General features: G+C 45.3%; 1 protein-coding gene across 1 annotated transcript in view; it reads left to right on the top strand.

Annotated features, from left to right (window-relative positions):
• FAM184B (family with sequence similarity 184 member B) overlaps window positions 1–19,730 on the top strand; it is a 116,523-nt gene extending 96,793 nt beyond the window's left edge. The window contains exons 11-18 of the mRNA XM_061164436.1: window positions 4,406–4,559; window positions 7,680–7,843; window positions 10,656–10,834; window positions 12,535–12,681; window positions 14,861–14,978; window positions 16,273–16,377; window positions 17,161–17,360; window positions 19,395–19,730. Of these exons, the coding sequence (XP_061020419.1) occupies window positions 4,406–4,559; window positions 7,680–7,843; window positions 10,656–10,834; window positions 12,535–12,681; window positions 14,861–14,978; window positions 16,273–16,377; window positions 17,161–17,360; window positions 19,395–19,488 (1,161 nt within the window). The 3' untranslated portion in view covers window positions 19,489–19,730. The remainder of the gene's footprint in view (window positions 1–4,405; window positions 4,560–7,679; window positions 7,844–10,655; window positions 10,835–12,534; window positions 12,682–14,860; window positions 14,979–16,272; window positions 16,378–17,160; window positions 17,361–19,394) is intronic.
• The last annotated feature ends 3,661 nt before the right edge of the window (window positions 19,731–23,391 follow it).

The following is a 23,391-nucleotide window of genomic DNA, read 5'->3' as shown; positions in this document are numbered from 1 at the left end:
GGAGGCCCCTTGCAGGAGGAAGGAGGCTTCCCTTCCTGGTTCTGGAAGGTGCATGTTTGCTGTTTCTGGCTTCCAGTGCACACCTGAACAGTGTCCTGGGTGTGTGAGGACGCTGAATGATTCTCTGCCCCAGTGACCTCACAGTAATCTCACAGCTCGGTCCAGACCCAGTTGTGATGTGGACACAGACTCCATCCTCGCACTTGCTGACCCTGCCTCTCTCTGAGTTCCTATCCATTGACTGCCGTTGCCTGTACCCCAGAGGTTTGTTTCTTGCAACTCTCACAGAGCAAACACTCTCTGCTCGGGCAGCCCTCACACCTGCCCTGACGCCCCAATTCCCTCTGGGCACCTGCCCACCTTGGTTCACCTGCACAGGTGGAGGGTTGCTCCTGCTTGACTCTGGCCTGGGCAATCAGCCATCTCCATCAGTGAACTACCACCAACCTTCTCCAACAAGGTCTGGATCCCAGGCTGGGGAAGGGCTCCCCATTCCAAGCTTTCCCTTTCTCGGACGGTCTCACTCAGCCTCAGAACACCCTTCAGAGTTCTTTTTGCATCTTTCATACACTTTTCCTCAGGAAGTTCCTGAGGAATATCCCACCAAAACAAAGGAACAAACCAAAAAAGAGGGAATAAAAGAGATCTAGCATACAGGGAATCGAGCACAGGAGAAAGGTTTCCGGAGCCTAGCTGTGCCACTAACAGAGCCTAGACTGGAGTCTAGACTGGAGCACGAGGATGGAGGGCTCCAGAAGAGATGCCTCCATGGAAAAATAGGCTTGATGGCTTCTCTGATCCATTTGGCCATGTGCAAAATTGTAGTGAATGTATTTTACAAAGCTTTTAGAGATTGTAGGAAGACTTGGCCAAAAAATCCAAAAAATAATAATAATAAAATACAGTAGTTATTAATGCAAGGAAAAACAAAACTTTGGATAAGGTAGCTTTTTTATTTATTTATTTATTTTTGGCTGTGCTGGGTCTTGGTTGGTGCATGTGGGCCTTCTCTAGTTGCAGTGGGGGCTACTCTCTAGTTGTGGTGCACAGACTTCTCATTGCAGTGACTTCTCTTGTTGCCAAGCACAGGCTCTAGAGTACACAGCCTTCAGTAGTTGTGGCACAAGTGATTAGTTGCCCTGAGGGATGTGGAATCCCTTCCCGGACCAGGGGTTGAGCCCAGATCCCCTGCATTGGCAGGTAGATTCCCAACCACTGGACCACCAGGGAAATCCAAGGTAGATTTTAATAATTATAATTTATTTAGCTCAGCAGTAAATGGCATTTACTCACAAGAAGGAAATATTGAATATATTTCACTGTATTTAAAAAAATGTATAACAATATTTAAGGAATGGAAGAGAAAGAATGTATGAGACAAAATCCTCATCTACCATAATAGAAAGAAAATTCATAATTTCTAAAATAATCAAGTTAAAGCAGAATAGAGATACTGTCTTATTATTGGTGGTAAATATCAGAAGAAAGAACTGAAAAAGTTCCAATGGCTGCTCCAGTAGACAGGATGCAGAGAGAAGAAGAAAGAGGAGGGAGGTGCTAGTTTTCATTTGTAAAAAGCAGTATTTGGCTCTTTATACTGTGTTCATGCATTGCCCAGATAAAAATATAAAATAAACTTTTAGAAAAAAGAGAAAAGCAATGAAATAATACATGTGGACTGCTTGACACTTAGTAGGTGTCCAGAATTTGTGAATTCCTTTTCTTCTTTTATTCTCTTAAATCTTTTACCAGCTTTGCTTTCAGTCTACAAGAGCTAAGGCTGCCAAGTTCCCCAGGTTATTCACTGCTGGGTCATGCTGGCCTTTGTGTTGGCTTGAGCTTTACCCCTCCAGGCTGTAGGCCTCAATCCCTTGCAGGAGGTAGAGGAAGCATAGAGGCGGGTGATGGGAGAGGGGGGAGTGTGCTCTGCCCATTGGGATGACCCACAGTTCTAAGCCCCAGTCCCTAGCAGCCATGGAACCAGATTCATGGGGTCTTCATTACTGGCTTCTGTCTACTTGGGGTGGTTCCAGAATGAGACCAAAGTGTCTGCAATTCTCATTGGAGATGGTAGACATATGATCATTCCTAATACAGAACAGTGATTGAGAGTGAGATGCCTGGGTTCAAATCCTGGGTCTGCCACCTACAAGGAAAGGGAGCGTAGGCTTCCTTGTGCCTCATGTTCCCCATTCATAAAGTGAAGCTAGTCATATGTACTGTACAGAACCACTGAGCACATCAAAAGAGAGAATCCACGAGAAGTGCTTAAAGCAATACATGACTAACAGATTGTCTTAGTCCATTCAGGCTTCTTTAACAGAGTAACATAGGCTGAGTGACTTATTAACAACAGAAATTTATTTCCCACAGTTCTAGAGGCTGGAAGTCCACGTCTAAGACTTGGACAGATTTGGGGTCTGTTGAGGCCACTTCCTGGCTCGTAGATGGCCATCTTCTCACTCTAACCTTACATGGCAGAAGAGGAAGGGCGCTCTTTCTGGGGTCTCTTGTATAAGGGCACTAATCCCATTCATGAGGACTCCACCATCACAACTTCGGTGCCTCCCAGGGGCCCCACCTCCTAATTCCATCATATTGGGGAACAGGTTTCAACATATGAATTTTGAGAGTGGAGGGATACAAACATTCTGTCCATGGAAGAGCTCAATTTTAAGAAGACCTACCCTTATTACTCACTCATTGATTCTGCAGGTATTTATTGAGCATTTATCTTGAGCTACCATCGTGCTGAGCTTTGGAGATTCCAAGATGATTAGCACAGTCTACCTTCATGGAGCTCACCTCTAGGGGGAAAGACACCCACTTGAACAGGTTGCTCTAATTCAGTAAGTTGGAGCCATGAGATAATCACCCACAGTATTTTGGGAGCACAGAGAAAGAAGACTCTATATAGGATGGAGCATGGAGACTTGGGGGGTGAAGCTGGGTCCCTTAGGAGGCCCCAAACCAGTCACAAGAGCAAGGCAAACAAGAAAAATTGAATGTCTTAGTTGCTCAGTCATGTCTAACTCTGCAACCCCATAGATTGTAGCCCACCAGGTTCCTCTGTCCATGGGATTCTCCAGGCAAGAACACCGAAATGGGTAGCCATTCCCTTCTCCAGGGGATCTTCCTGACACAGGGATTGAACCTGGGTCTCCTGCATTGCAGGCAGATTCTTTACTGTCTGAACCACCAGAGAAACCCCAAGGCAAACAAAAAGCTGGAGCAATTTGCCAGGGATGAGTGTCTGGCTTGATATAAAATCTGGCCACTAAACCTTGCATGGTCCTCACTGCCAAGGACTTCTGAGCCAGAAGGCAGGCAAGGCTGACCTAAAAAGAGATTGGCTCCACCTTTTGCAAACCTTTGCTTCAATCTCTCCATTCACATTTCCTTGGGATTAAAATGTCACCAGTTGGAGTGCGCTGAGCCTTGCAGCAAGTGCAAGAAGAAAGTATCAGAGAGTTTGAAAAGTACAAGACTTTTCTGTCTAGATAAACTCACCAGGGGATGACTGAGTTTCCCGTGAGAGGAATAAGACTGTTTCTCCCCATTTGCTGGGGAATAGCAAAGCAAAGAAGCTGCTGCCTTCTGGTAGCTGCCTCATCTGCTCTTCCCTAATGGGAGCCTCGTGCGTTTGATGCAGTCCAATTTCTCATTGTTCCTGGAGGTTGCTTGAGGGAGTGGGAAGGGCTTGGGCCCTGGATACCATCACGCATGGGTTACAATACTGCACCCACCATTACTGGTTTTCAGTTAGGGCACTTTACTTTTCTGAGCTTGTTTCTTCCTAGTCCTGTATCTTTTCTGTGTGACCTTGGGAAAGCTAATTCATCTCTCTCAGCCTCAGTTTGCTCACCTGAAAAGTGGGATGTGTTAACTGGAACTCTTTGTTGCAAAAGTAATATAGACTGTTAGTTTCTTATTGCTGCTGTAGCAAAATTACCATAAACTTGGTGGCTGAGCACAACACAGATTTATTATCTGACAGCGCTAGAAGTCAGAAGTCCTAAAATCAAGGTGTTGACAGGTGTCCCTTCTAAAGGCCCTAGAGAAGAACCTGTTTTTTTGCTTTTCCTAGTTAGTGTCTGTCTCTTTCTGCTCTCTCCCCCACCTCCTAACACCAAATTCCCAATGATTGCTCCAGTTTGGAACAGCTTTCCACTCTGGTCCAGTCAGCTGTGAATCACACAGCACAAAACGGCCGCTGTGGCCAGGTCATTACTGTCCTTCCAGATGAGTAGGGGAACATTCACAGTAGCCTGATAAGCCCTCCGGGGAGGGGGGGGGGTGGCAAGTGCTCAGGGAGCCCCCAACAATGAGGAAGAACTAGGCAAAGGGGACAGGTCTCCCCTCTGTGCCTGCTTTCATGCCTCCTTCCTCCCACTTGTGCCCACAGGCCACAGAAGAACGCTTGAAGAAGGAATCCAGCCACAGCCTCCAGATCCAGCACCAGACACACCGGCTAGAGATGCAGGCCTTGGAGGAAAAGGCCCGGCAAGAGCTCCAAGGGGAGTTAGAGAGGATGAAGGCTCAGCAGACACTGCTCTTAGGTAAGCAGTCAGCTGTGCACCCATCAGGGCTTGGGGCAGCGGGGTGGGGGGTGGTAAGGACCAGGGCGACTCTCCTGGCTCTGCCACCAACCAGCTGCAAGACGTGCATCAGGTCGCACGCAGCCTCATTTTCCTTTTCTATGAAGTGAAGTTGCACTTGTCTCTCTGTCATAGAAGCGTTGTATGGATTTGATGAGATATTAAATATAAAATGCTTAGCATATAAATGAGCCCAGCTAGTGCAGATAATATTGTCATCATTATCTTCGTCATCATTACTGAGCATTAGCCAGATCTCAGCCTTCGTGAGAGTTTCATGAGATGGCCTCAAACTCTCATTGCTAAAGATTTCTGTAAATGTGGGGACTTAAGCCCCCAGGATTCTGGGTGTGCCTCTGCTTCTTCCCCTGCCTTCACATTCTCAGCAGGAAGCTCATTTCCTCTTCAGTTTTCACAGAAAAAAAAAGCACAAAGTCACACAAAGCATTCTGGAAGTTTCCAGAGGCAATAAAGATCTCCAAAATCAAATTGCCTGGGCATGAGGCCCAACTCCATTCAATGTGCCCTAGCTGTGTGACCTCAGGTGAGTTGCTTGACTGCTCTGTGACTCATTTGCTCATCTGTAAAATGGTAATAATAATAGTATCCCCTAGATACTGATATCCCCTAGATATCCCCTAGATTTTGCTCATCTGTAAAATGGTAATAATAATAGTATCCCCTAGATTTCATTAGGCTGTTATTACAATTACATGAGTCTGTACTTTGGAAGTGCTTAGCATAGCGCCTGGTAAATGCTGTGTAAATGTTCACTGTCATTACTGCTGAATATTCCACCTTTGCATGGCTGACTGTCTGTTTTTGTAGATCATCTCTCTCCCTCATTTTCTCCTTTACTCTCATCTTCTTTCTCACTCTTAAGAGCAAGACAAATGCCCTCCTTATTTCATGTCTAGCATTAAAGACCATATAGACCTTTTAAAATATTTCTTCAAACCCAGACAGTGCTCTCCTTAAGAGAATTTTCAGAAGAATATTTTCTTTACCTCCATAAGTGAATAAGATCTACTTGGTGTTTGATTTCATTAGACCTGCTCACTGCATGTCAGCACATCAGCCCTGCATGTTTCCAGATGAAGGAGAGAAAGAGTCCCACAGATTTCCCAGTTAGCAGCTACCCTGGAATGGTGGTGGCCACGTGGGAAATGCCAAAGTTTCGGCACCTTAAGAAAACACATTATACAAGTTGAAACCCAGGTTGTACCACACTTCTCAGAAACCAGACTCCCCAGACTGAGATCAGGCTGGACACCCCTGATGAGTCTAAAACCCCACAGCAACCATCCTTGCTGCCCCGTCCCTGACCTCTCTGACCCCACAGCAGCCTGGTCCTTACTTGGTTGAAAGATTCCAGAGAGACCCTGAGGATAGACTGGCATGCTCAGCACAAGTCCCAGGAAGAAGGGGTTTTGTGGACTCTGTAATGATGATAGCAAATCATGGGCTTTGTGGGTGGCATTGGGTGGGTGGGAACACAGACCACCACAGCATGATACTAGGACTTCCTGGTCCAAGTTACTCCTCTTCCATCATCTTTGTGAGACAGACCTGACATGCAGCATAGGTCACTGTGTGAGGAGCAGGAAGGGTGAGTGTCCACTAGAGTACCTGACACGCTGGGGTGGGTACCTGGACATGCTGGATGAATAGGTGGATGGGCAGGTGGATGGATGGGGGTGTGGATGGCTAAATGAATGGATGGTGAGAAAATATGAGAGAAGAGGGGCAGGTAATGAATGAACCCTCTGTAGTTCATGCTTTGCTAAAGGGTTTTATTACGCATATTTTTGTGATAAAGAATTTCAAAAATTGGATTGTGTTTAAGCTATAGAAATCACTCTATTAAAATCCTAGAGGATAAAGGAAGATGATGATGAGATAAATTTTTCAACATAATAGCATCAGAATAATTAAACTTTTATATGTGTTTAAATACTGTCCTTTCAGGGAAGCATAGTAAACTTGTGGGAAATCTTTTACAACTGGGACACTTTCACAATATCATTAATTTTCACTCTAAACATCTTTTATTTATTTTACAAATATATGTTGAGCACTTGCTCTATACTAAGTCCTGTACTATGTATCTTATGGCCTCTGGGATTATCGGAGCAATGTCTCAAAAGTAATTTGCAGTAACTAAAGTATAAAGTCTCAAAAGTCCATAAAGGAAAATAAAGTATCAAATTTACTAGCACTTGAAAGTCATATTCTCTTTAAAAATTAATAGCTCACTGAATACTGTCTACTCCATCAGAAAATGTTCTTTTTGAAATGATTATTTTATTTGCCTTTTGATCATGCTGGGAAGTGTCACACTATCAGAAATCACCCACAATCCTCAGAGGAGAAATTGTACTTCCTGGGTGTACTGGTCCCTGAGTTAAGGAGGGCATGTACATTTCTCCTGGATGATTCTGGTTTTCATAATGACTCTGTTGGGGTGATATGCCATCCCCTCCCTGCTGTCCACGATCCAGCTAGGAACTTACATCCATGAGAAGTAGAACCTGTGATTGTCTGTCTCCTTGAGAATTAGCATAAATGTATGTCACCATTTCCAATTTGAGACCTGTACTTCAAGAAGAGGCCACTGGGTCATGTGCTAATTCTCTGTTCTTAATTTTCTGTCTTGTTGCTGAGGCCAAGTGTTGCCTCAGGGTTCAGCTCTGGATTCAGGCTGTCCCACCCCCTATCCTAACCAACCAGCAATGGTTAAGCAGATGATTCTGAGGGAAGAAGAACCATGGAAAGTGTTGAATCCTGACACTATGACTTATTAGCAGAATAATTCTGGGCTGCTGAGCCTGTCTGAGGCTGTTCCTTCGTCATAAAGTGGGAGGGATAATACTGGATAGGATGGTTGTAGGGTTTCACTGAAAACACTTTTTAAGGGCTTAACATATTTAGTACTCTATAAATGGTATTATTGCTGCTGTTCTCTTGAAATAGGTAAGTTTGGGGAACTCGAGCCAACACCTACAGCTGCTCGCCCCCCTAGCCCACCCCAGACTTTGGCCTCAGCACGTCCCTGACCTGCCACTGCTCTTCCTTTTGCAGAGTCCCTGAGGCAGGAGCTGGCAGAGCAGCGGGCTGCCTGCTCTGAGCACCAGAAGGACTTGGAGGTTCTGCAGACCGAGCTGAGGGCCCTGGAGAGCATGGGCAGACGGCAGGTCATCACCCAGTGTCCAGGGGACAGCGAGAACCGTGCTGGGACTTCAGAGGTCAGCACCCCTGCCCTGCCCACACCCTTCTTGGAGCAGCATCAGGGAGAGGTTCCAAGTGCTCTTTTACCCCCTGTCCTTCCACAGGCCTGGGGGATATTTGATGAGCCTGCAGACTCCATCTCTGGAAAGCAAAAACAAGTTTTAAGTATACCTGTTATTTTAAATTCAGATGAAATAGCATCTCAGAGTGTTGGTGACAGACAGGCCCTAGAGACAGCCCATCTGAGTCACTCCATGGACCTGCACAGAATTTCTCAGAACACCTCCCCAGACAGAATCCTGCCTCGATGCCCCCTGTTCCCATGAGTGGGGGCTGTCTTTCTGTCACCAAAGCTCTGAACTTTCTGGTCAGACTTGGCCCATCATTTTCCTCCTTGCCCATCCATAATTCCTACCTTGCTGGGTAGCACAGGGACCCCCTCACAAGCCAGACATCTCTCCCCAGCCCACCACAGTGGACCTCAGGTATCCATCTAAGGCACTTCTGTGTAAAGCCTTCAGGCTCCCTGCTGCTATCAGAATAAGCTCCCAGCGCCCAGTCTGGTGTTGAAAAGCCTTCACCCACTGGCTGTGTTTCCCTCTCTGCTCTAAACGTGGCCTCTGCCTCCTGCCTCGGTGCCTCTGCATGTGCCATGCCCCCTGCCTGGGACCCTTCCTCCCTTTTCAGTGCCCAGCTGATCCTTCCAGGCTGGGGGTCTCCCATCCAAACCCATGACTTCTCTGCACCCTCTGAGTGCTTGGAGCACTTCCTGTTGCTACAGCTCAGCTGGCACCTGCATCTACTGCCTGTCCTGTTAGGGACCCATCACTACATGGATATCCTTGTTTCCTCGACCAGACTACGAGTCCTTTTAGAACGAGCCATGTCTGCTCCCTCTCAGTCCACCCAGCCCCAGTACTTGGCACACAGTTCTGCACACAGTAGAGTCTCCACCAGGGTACGCAAATGGCCATAATTAGTTGGTGTCCCAGCCCTGTTGAAGATCGGAGGAACGTGGGGATCATTCATTCCAGATGTTGCTGGTACTGAGAACCTGTACACAATTTCTGTGTTGAATGAGAATTATTAACAACTGATATATCACAGTGAGTTCAGCGCAGTTGGTAAAGTCTAGCAGAGGGAAAACAGAACATGATCCATTAAATGTTCTAGATCGGTGGGAGCCACCTGGACCTATGGTAGGGGACACGGGAAGTGTAGGATGGTGACAGCTGGTGGCTGGAGGGTTCAGTGACAGGCCCACTGCAGTGAATGACAGGCTCTCCTGAGGGCTATGGATAGAGACTCAGGCTGGGTAGATGAGACAGAACCTGGTCATCAATGTGCCGGCCTCACCTACATCTCACTGGAGGGAAGCCCTGAACACTCAGGGAGAAACAGCAGACCCTGGGTGATCTCCCACAGAGAGAAGAAATGTGTTCATAAGAAGGAACAACTTCAGGCAGCAGAAATGAAGGGGTGGCAGTTGGGGGGGCAGGCAGAATATAAGGATGCAGTCTCAAGGTGGCTGCCACTGCACGTAAGTGGTGTTCCGTCCACTGGGATCTTCTGAGAGCCCCATGAAATAATTCTCAAATCTGTCCCAGCCAAGGACAGAGAGGGATGGACTTACCCGTCAACTTCTCTCTCCCTGTAGTCAAGGGTGGCCCCACAGAACCTTAACTGAGCTCTTCTGGGTCATGCAGATGTGAGTGCCAGGTGGTATCCATGAGTGTCCCACACTATGCGCACCCCAGGGCTGGAAGCAAGAAGTATGGGGCCTGGGCCACACATGCCCCCTCTGCAATGCTGTTCGGTCTTCGTGTGGCAGGAACAGGTGCACAGACCTTCAGGCATGTTTGCGTGGCCTTGAAAACTGCTACATTCACCAATTGGGGATTAACTGTGCCCCCATTTAATGTTGGACATAGATCCTTACATTTCTGTCTGAACCTTGGCATTTCAAGCATCATTTCAGAGCAGGGATTCATTAGGCACCTACTGAATCCCAGACTCTGTGCTAGGTGGTATAGAATTGGGAAGATTGAAGTGGAGATGGCTCCTTCCTTTTCTCCACCTGCTGGTCTGATAGAGAAAAACAGCACTTCAGCAAATCTGCACTTCTGTGTAACCTCTACACAGATGGGATCTGGCTCTCAGAGAAAAGAAAGCGTGTTGCCTCTCCCCTAAGGAGATGAGAAGGTATCACCAAGGCAGGAGGTGTGGAGGGCACCCTAGGTAAAGAGACGGGCGAGGGCAAGTGTGGGGCAGTGGATTATAACTGTGGTGGCCTCAGAATCACCTGGGAAGCTTTCTCAGAAGACACAGGGCTGAGATGTATCCAGACTGACTGTTCCAGAATCTTGGGAGGAGGTGTGATAGATCGTTATTGTTCAGCAAATATTCACTCTCCCTTCCTCCGCCCTCTGTGGTCTTGCCCAAATTTACATGTTGAAGCCCTAATCACCAGTATGATGGAATTTGGAAATGAAACCTTCAGGGTATAATTAGTGAATTAGTGTCCTTATAAGAAGAGACACGAGACATCCCCCCCCCCCCCGCCCGCCCCCCAACACATAGAATCCACAGAGGTGGAGTGTTGGGCTTGTTTTGATTTAAGCCACATTCTTGGCTCACCAGCATCATTCGACTTTTCGAGAGCCAAATTTGGCCAACTCTCAAAGCTGAAAACTTCAAGAGGTTAGACATGAGCTTCTGAATCAAGTGCGGAATTTGAGCTCCAGGCTGGGTCTTGGCCGCGGTACATCTGTGGCCCTTGTCTGCCATTGAGCCTCCTGCAAACGGTTCTTCTGGCTGCTTTCTCCCCAGGAGGAGGGTGGCCCGGGCCAGGCGGGCTCCCGCAAAGGCAAGAGCGCAGCGGAGCTGCAGCCCAGCGAGGGATGCGGCCTCCGGGAGGAGAACTCGCAGCTCAAGGAGGCAGTGAGGCGGCTGCAGGCCGAGGTGGAACAGCACCAGCAGGAGGCGCTGCAGCTCCGCGACCAGCGCAGGTCCGTCTGAGGTCCCCGCTTCCCTCCCTCCCTCTCTCCCTCCTCTGCCCCTTAGTGAGCCTCTGGGATGTAAAATTAGGTTATGCCTTCGGCATCTTCCCAAAGAAAAGATTCCCTAGTACGCCAGGACTTCACTGGTGTTACTCCTTTGACCCATGGAAGGTATCAGTGGTCTAGGAATTCTAGATCTCAAAACTGCAGAGGATAGCCCTGAAGTAGACGGAGGGGTCAATGCTGGATTTACCCTATTTCCCTACAGATCAGGAAATTTATGGAATCAAACTTAATAATACCAAAAATATCCTTAAAACAACCCTCAGGGAGACGGTGCAGTGGCATAGTTTAAAAGACAGTGCTGTGGTCCTGTTAATAGCTGTGTGACCTGGGCAAGTCTGCTAACCTCTCCTACCTGTAAACTGTAGGAAACACTACCTCTCTTGGGGCTATTGTAGATGCAGTGAAACATATAGGAAGATGCTTACCATGGACTGACCCTGGTACTTGGTAAATTGTAGTGATAACTATGATTTTCTTATCTAGGTTGGATAGCCCTATTCAGGATTCCATCCTGAATTCACAGCCTTTTTTCACCTTGATGGAAAGTTTATAACTACAACTTTAATTTTGTTAATGGATATGGGACTTTTCAGGTTATCTGTTTCTTCCTGAGCAAGCTTTGGTAATTTGTATCTTTGAAGGCACTTGTCCATTTCATCCCAGTGTTTGAATGTCCCAGTTCCCAGCATAAAGTTCAAGTGAAAGTAGGCCTGAGCTCATCTGAGGAACAGCCATGAACCCACCTGGCCAAGGTGGAGCACCTTAAATTCAGTTAGGGACTCACCATGTAACACTGGAATAAGGACACTGGACCAGAGTAGGGGTTCCTAATCATTTCCGGTTACAGCTTCCTCCAGATGAGGAAAGCAACAGTCTCTCTCCTGGAGAATCGTATCATTACACAAAAATATGCATGTACTTTTGGAGGGTGTCAGGCCCTTCAGTCTGGTCTGCGGATCCCTTCATGCCCCACTCCAAGGTTAAGAAAAGTGATATTAATAGCTGATGGTCGAATATATACTTTGTGCCACAGGCTGTCCTGGACATAGATTAACATGGTTCATCCATGCAATAACCCTACAAGGTAGCCCCTATTGTCAGTCACGTGGAGAAACTGAGCCAAGTCTAGCTTGCCCAAGGTCACACAACTCAGAAGTGATGGGGGAGGTCATGGATGGACACTGGTTGCCTAAATGCCATCCTCTTAGCCCCTCTCACACCCTGCCTTTCCAGACAGGACTGCAGGTCTTCCAGCTCTCAGAGTCCCAACAGTTGGCAATTCTGATAAAGAATCTCAGCCTCCAGGCCCCACACCTGCTTCAAGTGAAAGGAGTGTTTTCTGGGACTCCTTTCCTGAGCTGTCCTCCCACCTTTCCCCTTGAAGGTTGCCCTTTGTGCTCAGGTCCTTCATGGAATGCTGGGGTGGAAGATGCTGAGAGGGTGTCCCACGAGATGGGTTTATCCTGGTCCCCACAACTCAGAGAACCCAGGTCTCCTTCCCACCGTGTCCTGACCTCAGATTCTGCAGGCCACCCAGCAGAGTGGGGAGAAACTCCAGTCCCCTAGAAGTTCAGTTGCTAGAGCCTGGGCAAGCCCAGCTGTGCTGCTCCTCCCACACCCCCCCCCCACCCCCACCCCTCCAGGCTGCTGGAGGAGGATCAGCAAGCCCAGCGGGCCCGGGAGGTGGAGATGCTGCGCCAGGAACACCGGAAGGAGATGCAGGCCATGGTGGCTGATTTCAGCAGTGCTCAAGCCCGGCTCCAGGCCCGGCTGGCTGCCCTGGAAACTGAGTAAGTGAGGCTTTGGCCCCAGGCTGGGAGGGACTTGTAGATGTACCATTTTGTTAGGGGGACCAACTCATCCCAGTGTCCCTGGGACTCTCCTAGTTTTAAAACTGGAAGTCTTGAGTTTCCAAAGCTCCTCAGTTCCAGGCAAACTGGGAAGGTTGGTCACCCATCCTTTTAGGAGAGACAACATTCCTGTCTCATGCAGGGCACTGTTAATCTGTGAGGAGTGAGCACTGTTTAACCCTCACACTTGAAAGAAATCAGAAGGATCAAGGCTGCTTTTTTTATGAGCATTTCCCCCTCTAATATGCATCATCTCATTTAATCCTCACAGAAGTTCTTTTTTTTAATTTATTTATTTATTTTAATTGGAGGCTAATTACTTTACAATATTGTAGTGGTTTTTGCCATACATTGACATGAATCAGCCATGGGTGTACATGTGTTCCCCATCCTGAACCTCCCTCCCACCTCCCTCCCCATCCCATCCCTCAGGGTCATCCCAGTGCACCAGCCCTGAGCACCCAGTCTCATGTATTGAACCTGGGCTAGTGATCTATTTCACATATGCTAATATACATGTTTCAATGCTATTCTCTCAAATCATCCCACCCTTGCCTTCTCCCACAGAGTCCAAAAGTCTGTTCTTTACATCTGTGTCTCTTTTGCTGTCACAGCAGTTCTTAAGGGTAGAAGCTTATTCCCATGGACAGATTAAGAAACCAGGAGCCCTTCTTGCAAACATTCATTTATTCGTTCAACAAATATTTGTTAAGGGCCTTCTGTGTGCCTTGCACTGTTTTAGGTTCTGGGGTTACAGTGGGAATAAAACAAAAACTGTGCTCTCATAGCACTCACAAATTCTAGATGGAGATTCTGACAAAGAGTATGCAAACAAATGTTAAACTTCATAACAGATAGTGAAAATGTTATAAGGAAAACAGGATCAGTATCTGGAGTGCCAAGGGTGGGCATAGAGGTGACATTTAAGCATAAGGAGGCATGGAAATGAGAGCGACATTTGGACAAAGAGCTTTCCAATCAGACAGAACAGCAAGTGCAAAGGCCCTGGGGCCTGCCTCCCAAGACCAAACAGCCAGAAGGCTTAAGTGGAATGAATGAGAGAGTGATGGTAGGAACTGAGCTTGGCAGAATAGCTGGGAGGGATAGAGAAGATGCCTCACTGAGAAGGGGTTTGCATGTATTTGTGTGGAGTGAATGGGGAAGCCCTTGCTTCAGAAGCAAGGGCTTCTGATTCACCTTTTAACAGGGTCATTTCTGACTGCTGAGAGGAGAAGAGACTGGGGAATCAGGGTTAGTGACAAGGTGACCAGGTCAAGCAGCACTAAGTAACTTTACATGTCACCTGTCTTACCCTTAACTTGTGCTTTTAAAAACTGTCCCCAATTGTCTCCAATATAAAGCAAATCATCCAAAATCTGAAGTAGGTTTTACCATCTACCATCTAGTGGGTTCTTACCATGTGCCAGGCACATTATCTCATTGAATCCTCACAACCACCCAGTTTCATGCCCATTTTAAAGAAGGAACTGAGGGTTATGGGCAAAATACCCATTACACAGCTAGAAAAAAGCAGAGCTGGGTTAAGAGTCCAGGTCCTCTCACCCCAAAACCCTGGCCTCTTATCAACTAATCAGTGGACCACCTGCAGCCCCCCTCCCTCCACCACCATCCAGAGGTTATGTCTCTCCAGCTCCACATTGAAAGGGCTGTGGGTACCTGCTGCCCCCCATTTTGCAGAACTAGCTCATGCTATGCCCTCTGGCCGCCAGGAGATGGCGATGGAACCACATCTGTATTAGCACAACCTGCTGTCCTTGCTAGCAGTGGGGACATTTGCCAGCCAAGGCCACTTTCCCCAAACTTCCCTGGTTCTTGAAGCCCCATTGAATGTGGCATCTATGTGCACAGATCTTTGATTCCAGGGCCCTACAGCCCAGGAATGACACATGTCAGACTGGGAGTTGGGGTCCTGGGCTCCATCCACCCAGAGCTCTGCAGCCAATTCACTGGCTGACCCTGGGCCTCAGTTTCCCCTTTGGTGAACAGAGAGTAGCCAGCCAGGCCAAGCACATGGCATCATCCCCATCATGTCCACATCTCCCTCCTCGTGGTTGAGTCATTGCAGCACGGGGGCTAACCACATGCCTGCTTGAAACAGACTGAAAGATTCCAGAGAGAAGCCAGGGAAGGGGGCATCCAGGCCAGAGGACGTTCAGCTCATAGGCCGTCTGCAGACCCGCTTGAAGGAGAGGGAGGAGATCATCAAGCAGCTCACGGTGAGGCTTCAGAGGCGTTTGCTTTAGCCTGGCACTTTCCTGGGGGCCTAAAACTGTATTCCTGATAACCTGAAAACCACCTTACAAAAGGTCCTTGGATATTGTTTCCCTGTTATATAAAATAATACATGCTCATTAGAAAAAATTAACACAGGAAAGTAGAAGGCAAAAAATAATCACTCTGCTCCCAAGTCCTACACCATCTGCCTGATGTTGGTATTGGTTTGTGTTTTGCTAACCTATAGAATTTGGGAAAATCTAGAATGACCTGGCAGAGAAGGCAATGGCACCCCACTCCAGTACTCTTGCCTGGAAAATCCCATGCACGGAGGAGCCTAGTAGACTGCAGTCCATGGGGTTGCGAAGAGTCGGACATGACTGAGCGACTTCATTTTCACTTTTCACTTACATGCACTGGAGAAGGAAATGGTGACCCACTCCAGTATTCTTGCCTGGAGAATCCCAGGGACAATAGAGCCTGGCAGGCTACAGTCCATGGGGTCGCAAAGAGCCGGACTTGACTAAGTGACTAACACACAATAAGGAATTGCTTGTTTGTTAAATGTGACAAAAGTATTGTGGTTATGTTTTGTAAAGAGTCCTTATCTCTTAGAAATACTTATCAATGTTTTTACAGATGAAATTATACACCTGGAACTTATTTTAAAAACAAGACATCTGGGAAGAAAAAAAGTGGAAAATAACACAGATAAAGAAGATTGACCATATAGCAGTTGCGTTTTTGTTTAGTCACTAAGTCATGTCCAACTCTTTTGGACTGTCCAACCCCATGGACTATAGCTCACCAGGTTCCTCTGTCCATGGAATTTCCCAGGCAAGAATAATGGAGTTGGTTGCATTTCCTTCTCAGATCTTCCTGACTCAGGGATTGAATCCACATCTTTGGCATTGGTAGGCAGATTCTTTACCACTGAGCCACCAAGAAAACCCATATAGCAATTGTACCTGGGTGTTTTTTATTTTGCCTTAGCTAATAACTTTTTGCGGTAGACTTTTCCCAGATGCTAAGAGTACCTGGATCTCTTATTTCCCTAAGGCATGCCAAATAAGCTTGTCCTTTCCTTTACAAGGGGGCTGGGGACACAAAGGCTCCAGCAATAAAGGTGCTTCCTCAAAGCCTCAGTGGATTATAATTTGATTCCCACTGACTTCCCCTCTTTTCCCTGGTTTTTCCTCCTCTCTGTAATCTGCCCTCACACAGCCATCTTCCTTCAAATCAAACTCAGTGTGCTGTGTAGTTAGGCTCATTTAGACTCAGTTGTATTTTTTCCAGGAGGAGAGAAGATTTCACTATGCAGCGTTCCCCAGCGCAATGTCCCATCGGAATAGATCCTTCTCTTTCAATCCTCACCCAGGGTATTTGACCCCTTCCATGAAGGTAAATTGGTCCTACTGGTTTCAATGCATTACATAATTCTGCTGGCTTTATTTTCCCCAAAGATAATGGTAGCTTATTTATCAACAATCTGGCATTCATTTAGATAAATATTCATTGAAAATAAGAACCCCCCAGGAAATAGTCCAAATTACTAGCAAACTGTTTCTATCTGACTAGGCAGATTATATATATTTTTAATTTTTATGAGTTTTTTTAACTTTCCAAACTTTTTATATATGTGTCACTACTAATAGTGGCTATATCTTGGTGATAGGAAGGAGAAGAAGGACAAGAATCCTTCACTTCACCTTTTTTCTCCTTTTATATTTTTGGAATGTATTACAGTGAAAATATTCACATCCAAATTTCTCATCTGCTATCACAAAATCCTAAAGCACTGAAAAGTTTATATTTTTTGGTAATTCATTAACTCCAGCTGAATTCATGTGAGCTCATTTATAATTTTTATATATCCCTCTTCATGTGACAAAATGTAAGTTTCATTCCAGAAATATTAATGTATTGAGGACAGTGTGGGCCAGCTTCTGCTGAGGGTACCTTTTAAAATCTAAAAACTTTAAATTAAAAAATATACTTGCTGCCAGAAGTTTTGGATAGAGATTGTGAGCCTGTTTTAAAGCACAACTAAACGCTTTCAAAAAGAACATGTAATAGATAAGTATTGTCTCTTGCTCACGTAATTCTGGCATGGCAGGCTTATCTACTTTTACAGTAATGCTGCTTTTAGGCGGCACTAACAGGCCTTTCTTTTAATCCCAACAGAAGAAGAAGGTGGAGGAAGTGCCCAGCCGAGTGGTCAGTGTGCCAAACCTCGCTTCCTACGCCAAGAACTTTCTGAGTGGTGACCTGAGCTCCAGGATCAATGCCCCTCCGATAACTAAGTCACCCAGCTTGGACCCAGGTCCCAGCTGTGGCCGGCCCTACAAACCCACCCCATCTCTAGATGTGAAAACTGCCACAAGGTAGGGGGCCAAAGCTGGGCTTCCCAGGTGGCGCTAGTGGTGGAGAACCTTCCTGCCAATGCAGGAGATAGAAGAGAGGTGGTGTTGATCCCTGGGTTGAGGAAGATCTCCTGGAGAAGGGCATGGCAACCCACTCCAGCATTCTTGCCTGGAGAATCAAATGGACAGAGGAAGCTGGCGGACTATGATACATAGGGTTGCAAAGAGTCAGACACTACTGAAGTGACTCAGCATGCACGCAGAGGGCCAAAGCTATGATTCCATTTTTCTGTAGACAGGAGGGAAATTAGAATTCCTTTCTGGCACCCAGCATTTGGGCCGATACAAAGAATAACAAAGCAAGCCTTGCCTTAGACAAACTGCAGCTCAGCCAAAAAGAAAGATTATCTATGAGAAAGGAAATAGGTCATTCTTTAGAAGAGATACTATTCAGGATAAAAAATCTAGAAAGCCTCTTTTTTTTTTTAACTTTTCCATGGATGAGTAGACAGGGGACACTGAATCACTTAGCCGATCACTTCAGAGTGATTCACACAAACGGTGGGCTGTCATCATCTGGCCTTGAGTCTGGATTCAAATTCTGGTCCTGCTCATTCTTAGCTTGTGTGGCTTTGGGCAGCTCACTTGACATCTCTGTTTCCTCACCTCTAAAATGAAGATAATATACTACCTACCTCTTCAGACTCATGTGAAACTAAAGGAATTAATCCATAGGATATGCTTAGCACAAGACCTGGCATAGAAGCATTCAGCAATTTTCCACTATTATTAAAAGGTTATTTCTCAAGATTCATTATATAATCTTGTAATTTTAATCTTAATCTGTGGGTTTGGTTGATCTCGTGTGGTGCTCTCTGATACTGCTTTGTTTTCCAGAAACTCTTGCAGCATGCTTCTCTTCCAGAAGTGTGATTTCCCCTGTTGTTGATTTTCCTTCTTGGCCAATTTTTGTTCAGAGCTAAATCTTTAATTATGGACTCTGGAGTTTGCTTTTCAGAAGAGGCCTCTTCTGAAATGTTCCTTTTCCAAAGGCCCTGTCTGCCCAAGGCTATTTGGACAAAAATGAATGTAGAGCTGGAAGGACCCCCTGCCAATCATTGAGCAAGTCCAGTCCTTTGTTTCACAGCTGAGGACACAGGCCTAGAATCCCAAGCACGTGGTCTATTAACTGCCAGAGCCAGAGCCGGCCTAATCCTGGCCACTGTTCATAACTCATTATCATACACCTTTTTAAAGCTGTGTTCCCACTGTTTTATAAGAAGCTTCACAAGTACAGATAGAGACTGTTCAGATAGGTAAACACTGTACTTACTTATCATCTCTCTTTTTCAGTTTATTAGACTAATTTCACAGCCTCATTGAAAGGCCAGAGCACATTAGGTAACTTTTGAAGAGGCCATAAAGTGTAATTTTGTATTCATTAACCATTTTTCCTTTTACTTTTTTATGAAAGGGGTTTATTGTTTAATTTGCCCCTGAAATAAATAGTAAATGTTGCAGACTTCTCTGGGAGCCAGAGGTTGAGTCCACCTGCCAGTGCAGGAGACATGGGTTCAGTTCCTGGTCTGGGAAGATTCCACATGCCATGGGGCAACAAAGCCCGTGCACCACAGCAAGAGAAGCCACTGCAATGAGAAGCCTGCACACTGCAACTAGAGAGTAGCCCCTGCTTGCCACAACTAAAGAAGGCCCCCGTGCAGCAATCAAGACCCAGCTCAGCTATATATATATATATATGACATATATATAGCTTTAGGCCATATATATCTCAGCTATATATATATATATATTTTTTTCTTTTAAATAGTAAATGTTGCAAAATGTGCCTCATTCATTTTAAGTGAAATATGGAGAGCATTGTTTCCACAACGGAATTAGATGCTCTCTCTTCATCCTCATCCTTCACAACTTTTTCTAGCTACTAATCTTTTGAAGAGTAAAGCAGTAGTTATCTTTCACTGAAAAGATGATGGCATATTAAGTTGTTTACTGAATAATTTTCAAAACCATCTAAGAAAACTTGTTTGTTTTTAGGACACAAGATGATGATACAGCCCAACCCAAAGAAGTCCAACAGAAGCAAGGTTCAGCCCACCAGGAATGGTTTACCAAGTATTTTTCTTTCTAAACTGATCCTTGGGAAAGCATAAAGAGGATATTTGCAAAACATTTCTTTTGAAACACCTGATTGAAGGAATGAACTAAAGAGTCAACCAAGTAACTTGCTTGCAATATAATTTACATATATAGCTAAAACAAATTCTTACATTAACATTTCATACTGTTTCATTGTGATGTTAAGATGAAACAAGCCAGTGTTATCAGAAAGCACCCATAGGGAAATATTATTAATGTTACTGATGACCTATACATAATATTTCTAGTGTCCATAAGATTGCACACCACCTTGTGGAATATCAGACTTTGTGCTTTCCATGGTCTACTTTGAAAGTGGTTTCATTTTTCCTAGGATGCTGATCATCTTTACTTTAAACTGTTTCTATGTAAATAATTCCAAAATGCACACGTAACCTCAATAGGAAGTGAAATAAAGCAAAACTCAGAATAACCAGGCAAGTCAAGTTTTTAAAAACCAAACCAAACTACTAAGAATGGACTATAGCAGACATTGGCATAGTTGGATCAAATATTTTGACTTCCTAGGTCCAGGACATGAAGATTACAGAGGATGTAACACCTACCTCAAAGGGGCTTTTTGAGGTTTAAACAAAATATGGGTAATAATTCTAATCATGAACTGGAATTAAGCCTTGCCAGGATTTTTCTGTGAATAATGGAGCCTCACCCTGTCATATCTCTCGACCTCAATGACTGTAGTATCAGTTTGATTGTTTGTGATGGTTTCTAGACTATCTGTTCTTTGAAGTCAAAGACCTACTGAACCTCTAGTCTTGCCTCCTGGTGCGTTGCTTCCCCACTGCATGGATGCTCAGTAGATTAAAGGGAACTGGGAATGGCTGTTCAGTGCTGACCTTGCTGTCAGTCCATGATGAGTTGTCTGATCCTCTGATGGAGCACTGCAATTAAACAAACTCAATACAGCTTTCGGTGGGAAAAATATATTCTCAATCCTTTGGTGCTGGCCCAGCAGGTGGCCTATAAACAGTTGTCTATTCCATGCACTGTCAAATCTTTGCTCTCTGAATAAAACTTTAAACAACTGGGCAATAAAAATGGTTGTGACTTGTATTGATTTTTCAGAGGTGAAATTATACAAAGGCTGAACTTGGAAACAGGGACTTCACATTAACCTCAGTCAGATCATCTTCAATAAAATGTAGCTACTCATGCACTTGGGTCATTTTGAGAGAAATGCAATTACAACTCAGACTCACAATTTGAAAGTAAATTTACTACCTAATTAAAACATGTAGCCCAATAACATACTTTTTTTAAATGCAAATACTTGTTACCATCTGTGTAACATGCCCTGTTACTTTTCAGTATCAAGTATTTTTTATTTCCTGCTTAAGGTAACATTATAGGATAGTGTTCTGTGTTTTTAAAAAAGAGTACATACAGGTAGTTCATTTTTTGTTGAAATATTTTCCCACCACTGTGCAACTCCTGATGACTAACAAAGGAGGCTGTTTAACTCAGCATAACACATGCTACAGAGATAGAATTTTATTGAGACCCCACATCAGTTTTAACTCCTTGTTGCATGTGACTAAAAGATCATGCTAAATTTCAAGGTTATACACAAAATTATCTTTGCTAAGTACATCTTGGCATGCATCTATCATTTTTTCTTTAGGACATATTCCTTGAGTATTAAAATAAAGCATCAAAGGATATGCTTAGGCTTTTTGTGTAATACTACCAAATTACCAAAAAGTTTCTAGCAATTTACACCTTCACCAGCAGGGAATGAAAGTCTCCCTCTCTCTGTACCCTAAATGATAAGGAAATTTGAGAGAGAAAACATTCTTGTTTTCTTTTGCATAATCTGGTTCCATTCATCTCTCAAGAGCAGAGTGGTCTAGAGATGATGGGGATGGCTTGGAGGTTAACAGCAGACCTTAAGAGAAATGAACTGATTCAGAATTGATTTAGGAGGAAAAACAGGGTATCTCTTTAGGCTATATTATAACAGAGAGAAGGAATTAACGTATACCTGGAACAAAACTGGAAAGGAACATTTTCCAGTTGCCAACTGTTTCTTACCTGGGGGAGAAAAGAATGAAGTCGTCCCATCAGTAGTTGCACACTACATACCTGAGCCCGTATTACTGCTCCAGTACCATTGCAACAGCAGGTGCAACTGAGGCTGCCTGCTATAGACTCGGTCTCCAGCCTCTACCTGGATTCTATACGGGCAAGTCTGGGAAAGTAAATGGAGCTATGATTGGGACGAGTTTCCTAGCATCCTTCAGGTTTCTAAGAAGAGCACTAATCTCCACCATCATCCCCCAGGTGCAGTACTGATTTTGATCTGCTGCCTCCTCCTAACTTCTCAGCTGTCTGTTCTCCCCCTGCAGGGGATAACCAAAGATGCGCCAGGAACTCAGAGGCCTTTGAGCATTAAACAGTTATTCTGTCATTGTCCCTTTGCTGCGAGTCCAGACAGTGGAGTGTTAACCAGTCAATTCCACCGTTCTTATACGCAACATTGAATCTGTGCATTGACAAAAGTTCCCTTCCACTGGGACACTTGCCCAGGGCAGCACTGGTAAAATCAATAATGAGGCCACCCTCTTGTGCTGGTGACTGGACTTCACATCCCACTCAGGATGGATCTTCCTGCCAGTTGGACAGTGAGTGAGTCAGTCTCCAACCTCACCGTCCTGTCGATTCTCTCAGACCGTGCTCACAGCAGGTCAGTCAGGCCCTCCAGAAGGTATACACTGAGACAGCTGAAGGAGCAAAGACCACCAGACACCTAGCTACAGGTGAATGAGTTGGGTTTATTGTTTGTTGGAACAGAGGAAGAAGGTCCATCATGAAGAATCATGGGGCTTCTCAGAGTGTTTTAGAAAGATCCTATTTTAAGATTTTGGCGTTGGATACTTTCAAGGAGGTTCTAAAAGAGCAGGGCTTCACTCCAAACTGGATGCTGTCAGAAAGGAGAGGAAACTCTATGGCTGGATCTTATCTTACTCCAGTAGTCATATACAGATGTGAGAGCTGGACCATAAAGAAGGCTGAGTGCCAAATAATTGATGCTTTCAAATTCTGGTGCTGGAGATGACTTTTGAGAGTCCCCTCGACAGCAAGATCAAACCACTCAATCCTAAAGGAAATCAACCCTGAATATTCATTGGAAAGACTGATGCTGAAGTTCAAACTCCAATACTTTGGCCACCTGATGTGAAGACCTGACTCATTTTAAAAGACCCTGATGCTGGGAAAGATTGAAGTCAGGAGGAGAAGGGGATGACAGAGGATGAGATGGTTGGATGGCCTCACCAACTCAATGGATAGGAGTTTGAGCAAACTCTGGGAGATGGTGAAGGACAGGCAGGCCTGGTATGCTGCAGTCCATGGGGTCGCAAAGAGTCGGACATGACTTAGCGACTGAACAACAACAGAAAGGGCAGACTAGAGATAAAGCTGCAAATGGTTAAAAAAAGTTGCACTTATTTTTTAGCCAGGACAATGTCTGGTATTTGAGGGGTGGCAGTGTGACCTTTATTTTTTCCTGTGCTTATAGAGTTGTGAAGTGGTTTGTTTTGCTCTATCATGGTCTCAGAGTAGCTTTGTCTAGGAGGCTGGTATCCGTAGACTGCTTCTGTCTCATAGGAGAATAACACAGCCCAGCAGTGCTGAATCAGTGTCTGATGGCAGGGGCAGGTTTCCCCCCTTCTCAGGAGAAACACCTGTGTTGAATTAAGAGGCGGAGGCAGGAAGAGCCTTCATATTTTGATACAGAGTTGACACCTGTAGAGAGAGCCAAGGAAGATTTGGGCAAGAACCTTAGATAGCAGCAGAGTCAGGAGAAAAAGCCTTGGTCAGGCTGAGGAGCTTCAGAGGAAGGACTGACTGCCCATTAAAGAAGTCTGTGTTGGGC

Source organism: Dama dama, chromosome 17, assembly GCF_033118175.1.
Source record: "Dama dama isolate Ldn47 chromosome 17, ASM3311817v1, whole genome shotgun sequence".
Classification (NCBI taxonomy): domain Eukaryota; kingdom Metazoa; phylum Chordata; class Mammalia; order Artiodactyla; family Cervidae; genus Dama; species Dama dama.
This window is presented reverse-complemented; position numbering and strand designations above follow the sequence as displayed.